A 4,052-nucleotide genomic window follows, 5' to 3' on the forward strand; every position below is an offset into this window, starting at 1 on the left:
ATGTGCCAACTGGCGATGCCCTGAAATCTTCTAAAGTTCTTGCTTCACATTCTGATTGATAGTGACTTAAATATTTGCTTCAAGTCTTAGTATTTTCTACCTATCTATAACTTATTTTCTATTGACTGACAATTAAAATTATTTTCAGCTCTGTCTAATTTGCATATATTTGATAGATAGATTTATAATCTGCATACCGATTTAAATATATGATATTATCCACACACAAAAGTTATTTTTAATAATTCATTTTTATTTTCCATAATCAACCAGGCCGTATATATCTGAGGTACTATAAACAACTAGCCCGTGCGCATGCGAGTGCTCATAATAAGTTATTGTGACAACTATTATGAAGATTTCCTTGAGAGGCGACTCCCGCTAGGAGGGCGACTCCCTCCGCGACTCCCGCTAGGGTTCCCACCCGCCGCCACCGCCGGCCGTCGGGCGCGTCTCCCCGCCTCGCTCCTCCCTCCCCCCTTCTCCTCCCCTTTCCTCCCGCGGCGCGCCCGCGCGCGCCGGGGAGGATCCCCTCCTGCCGCGGCCCTCGCCCCGCCTCCCTTCCCTCTCCCCCCCCCGCTGCCGCCGGCGAGCTCCGTCGGGCAAAGTCCGGTGGGCATGGCGGCGGTGGGGCCTCTCTTCCCCCTCCACTTGTTGGCGCAGACGCGGGGCGGCCCCTTCGAGCGGTGGCGCCAGTTGTCGCGGGATCCAGTGGTGCGGCGGCGGTCTCGCTGGGCGGCGGGGTGGCCTGCTGGTGGCGGCGCTCCGGCTCCCTTCGTTCCACGCGCAGCGGGGCGGCTGCGTTGCTCCCGTCTCGGGAGGTGGCGCGCGGCCGGTCTCTTGCCGGATCCGGCCAGATCTGGCGTTGGGGGCCGACCGGCGACGCGTGGCTCAGGTGGTGCGTGCCCGGCGGCTCTGGTGCTTGGAGATCATCGGGCGACGTGGGTAGGGCAGCGGTCGGGCATGGCCGCTGCTCCGATCGTGGGCGGCGGCGTGGGGAGGTCTCGGTGGTGACCTCTCGGTGTTGTGGCGGCTTCACGGTGGCTCGACGGATCTGTCCGCGGCAGCGGCCGGCTTCTCCGGCGTCGGCTTGCCGGTGGTCGGGCCGTCTCGACCTTCACCCCATCTCCTCGTCGCCCGGGCGCTTCTCCCATCAAGGGGCAGGTCCTCTCCCGGTTGCGGTCCATCACTCGTCTCGCGCCCGGTGCCGCAGGACCGAGCTCGTCTCGCGCACGATGCAGCAGGACCGAGCTCGTCTCGCGCACGGTGCAGCAGGACCGACCTCGTCCCCCTCTCGATGCTGCAGGACCGAGGTCGTCTTGCGCTAGGGGCAGCAAGACCGGTCGGTGGATGCCAGTTCTGGCCGACCTATTGGTTCTTGACGCTGGGGGTGGCCCAGGGGCGTGAAAGGTGAGACCTTTCCGCTCGTCTCTTTCGTTGGGGTGCGGCGGGTCTCGGGTGAGGTGGTGTCGAGGTCTTGGATGCTGGGGCGGCGGCCCTGGTGGTGGTTGCGCGGTGCTCTTGGGCAGAGCCCGTGCCTTGGTGTTGCCCAGTCATCATGGTCGTGTGGGCGGCGTGGTTGCCGGGGTGTGGCGTTCGGTGGCGGTGATGGTTGGTCGTGGTGAAAACCTGCTCTATCTTCGGACGGACCGGCGGCGGCGAAGATCATTCCCTTCTTGAAGGCGTCGTCGCGGCTCTCATTGCCCTTCATGCGGCTCCGGGGAAAACTTTGATCCTTGGATCGGGCGGTGGCGGCGCTCCGGAGTCGTATCCTTCCTGAAGGCGCCGCCTTGGAGCGCATGGTTCGTCATATGTAGTCTCACCTCTTCGGGGCCATAGTGCTAGTGGTGGTGTTGCTGCGCTCAGCGCCTATATATCCTGTCGTGGGTCTGTGCGTGTGTTGCGGTGGCGTGGCGTGTGTTTGTACTGGATGCTTGTGGTTTGATACTTTATATATAAAGCGGGGCGAAAGCCTTTTTCGGTAATTATTATGAACAAAAAATTGATTTAGCTAATCAAATTATTGAAAAAGTTCTCAAACATCCGTGCGTTGCACGTGCATGCTTATTAGATATGTGCAACATTTACTTAATTATACGCCGGAAACACCGTTACATCAACTACACAAGATAGCAAGCACAGAACAATATCATGACGTGCAGAGGTATACACTAGAGGCGAGATGGCCACCACAAGCTTGTCGGTCGGCATGATGGCCGGCACGGTGTCGCCCATGACACACAAACCACACTGGAAGAAGAAGGCCACAGTTGCCTCCAGGCATCCCTGGCCAAAGTAGATGACCAACGCCAGACGCCGTGGATTAAGTGTGTCGCGTGAGACGTGCGGAAAGTGGCTTCTTCATCGCCTTGATGAAGGTGTTGAGCTCTGTCAGGTCGACGCCGGCACAGCCCCCCGTCGGCGGCGCCCACTCGAACTCACCCACGAGCGCAGCCAGGAAGCACTTGATGTTCATCATGGCGAGACCCACGCCCGGGCAGAACCTATGCCCGGCGCCGAATGGCATCATCCTTATATCCTTCGTCCCCGGCAAAGGGCCGACGTCTTCTGCCTCACCGCCGGGAAGGAACCGCTCTGGCCGGAACTCGTCGGGGTCCGTCCACGTCTTGCCGTCCCTTCCCATGTCTCCAACAGTGAACTGTGCAATGAAGTCGCCGGTGGTTTTTCCTCCGACTCCGAGCACCTCCGCTGCGTCGGCGTTGACATGGCGCTGGACGAAGGGCACCTGCGGATGCAGGCGGAGGGTCTCGAGAACGACGGCGTTCAGATACGGCATGCCACGGATGAGCCTCCTGCTGGAGCTGGCGGCCACGGCCCCGCCGGCGCCGTCCACCTCGTCCCGAAGCTTTTTCTGGATCTCCTGGTCGTTTACCAGGTGGGCGAGGGTCCATTCCAGGCTTGCCATCACCGTCCCCGTGCCAGCGCCCAGAAACTCTGACAGCAGGTTCACGAACTCATCGTCCCTAACAGCACGTCGGCCTGCACCGTCACCCTTGCCTCCGTCGGGGACACGTAGGTCGATGAGCGAGTCGACGTATGGACGACGGCCGCCACCGTCGCATGTCGGTCGAGACTCCCGCCGTGAGTCGACAAGAGGGAGGTACAACTCGCCCAACCGGCCATGTATGGCCGAGAGTCGGCGCAATCGTCTCCACTCCGCGAGCTTGGCCAACATGGTGCCAGGCGAAGCCCGAGCCTCTCCGACGGCGACCTGCTGGAACTCCCGTATCAAGCAGCCCATGGCGCGCACATGCCCCTCGTCCACGTCGTCGCCGAAGCACAGGCGCGCGAGTACCAAGAAGATGGAAGGGTAGAGGTGGTCGCGGACGATGGCGATCACCGGCAGTTCCTTCCCCAAAGCGGCGACGAGGCCATGGATGGCCTCCCGCTGCAGCGGCGTGACGTGCTCGAGGCGCGACGGGTGGAGGGTCTCGGAGGTGATGTTGCACCGGAATGCACGCCAGAGAGGGCCGTACGACGCGGAGGCTAGGCCGTCGCCGTACTGGCCGTGTTTCTTCTCCAGAAACACCAGAAAGGGCGCCACCGGGCGGTCCGAGAAGTCGTCGGCGTTCTCAACGAGCGCACGGTGGGCTACCGCGGGATCGGCGATCTTCTGGATCACCACAGCAGCTGGAGCACGGGCACGACTGGTACTAGTAGTGTAGGTGTAGCTACGCCGCCTGATCAGTACGGTCAAGCCCAAGAGAAGCAGAGCAATGAGCACAAGGAGCTCCATTGTTAGATACTCCTACTTGTTGGTTACGTGTGTGTGTGACTGTCTGTACGTCTGTCTTTATATATAGCATATCTGGTGGCTTATGTAATTTCTAGTTGCATTGATAGACATACCCACTATGTCCAAATTAATAACTTCGCGTTCCTCCATAATGCTAAAAATGATTGAGAGAGACATAACATTGGCATGCATGTACACACACACTTGCATCAGTCTTTTGGTTTGGTTTCATTTCCTTCTATTAAAAGCTAAAGTTGCTTCGGTCAGTTCTGTGCTTCTTGCTGTATTATTTGCA

General features: G+C 59.3%; 1 protein-coding gene across 1 annotated transcript; it reads right to left on the bottom strand.

Annotated features, from left to right (window-relative positions):
* Nucleotides 1-2,055: 2,055 nt before the first annotated feature.
* On the bottom strand, nucleotides 2,056-3,781 carry LOC119288099 (cytochrome P450 89A2-like). Its single transcript, XM_037567718.1, has one exon. It carries the CDS (start codon nucleotides 3,755-3,757, stop codon nucleotides 2,324-2,326), a length of 1,434 nt encoding a protein of 477 aa, XP_037423615.1. The 5' UTR covers nucleotides 3,758-3,781; the 3' UTR covers nucleotides 2,056-2,323.
* Between the last annotated feature and the right edge of the window lie 271 nt (nucleotides 3,782-4,052).

Source organism: Triticum dicoccoides, chromosome 4A (genome assembly GCF_002162155.2).
Source record: "Triticum dicoccoides isolate Atlit2015 ecotype Zavitan chromosome 4A, WEW_v2.0, whole genome shotgun sequence".
NCBI lineage: Eukaryota > Viridiplantae > Streptophyta > Magnoliopsida > Poales > Poaceae > Triticum > Triticum dicoccoides.

Coding starts and splice junctions, on each gene's coding strand:
- LOC119288099 (XM_037567718.1), bottom strand. CDS start 3,757: ATGGAGCTCCTTGTGCTCATTGCTCTGCTTCTCTTGGGCTTGACCGTA.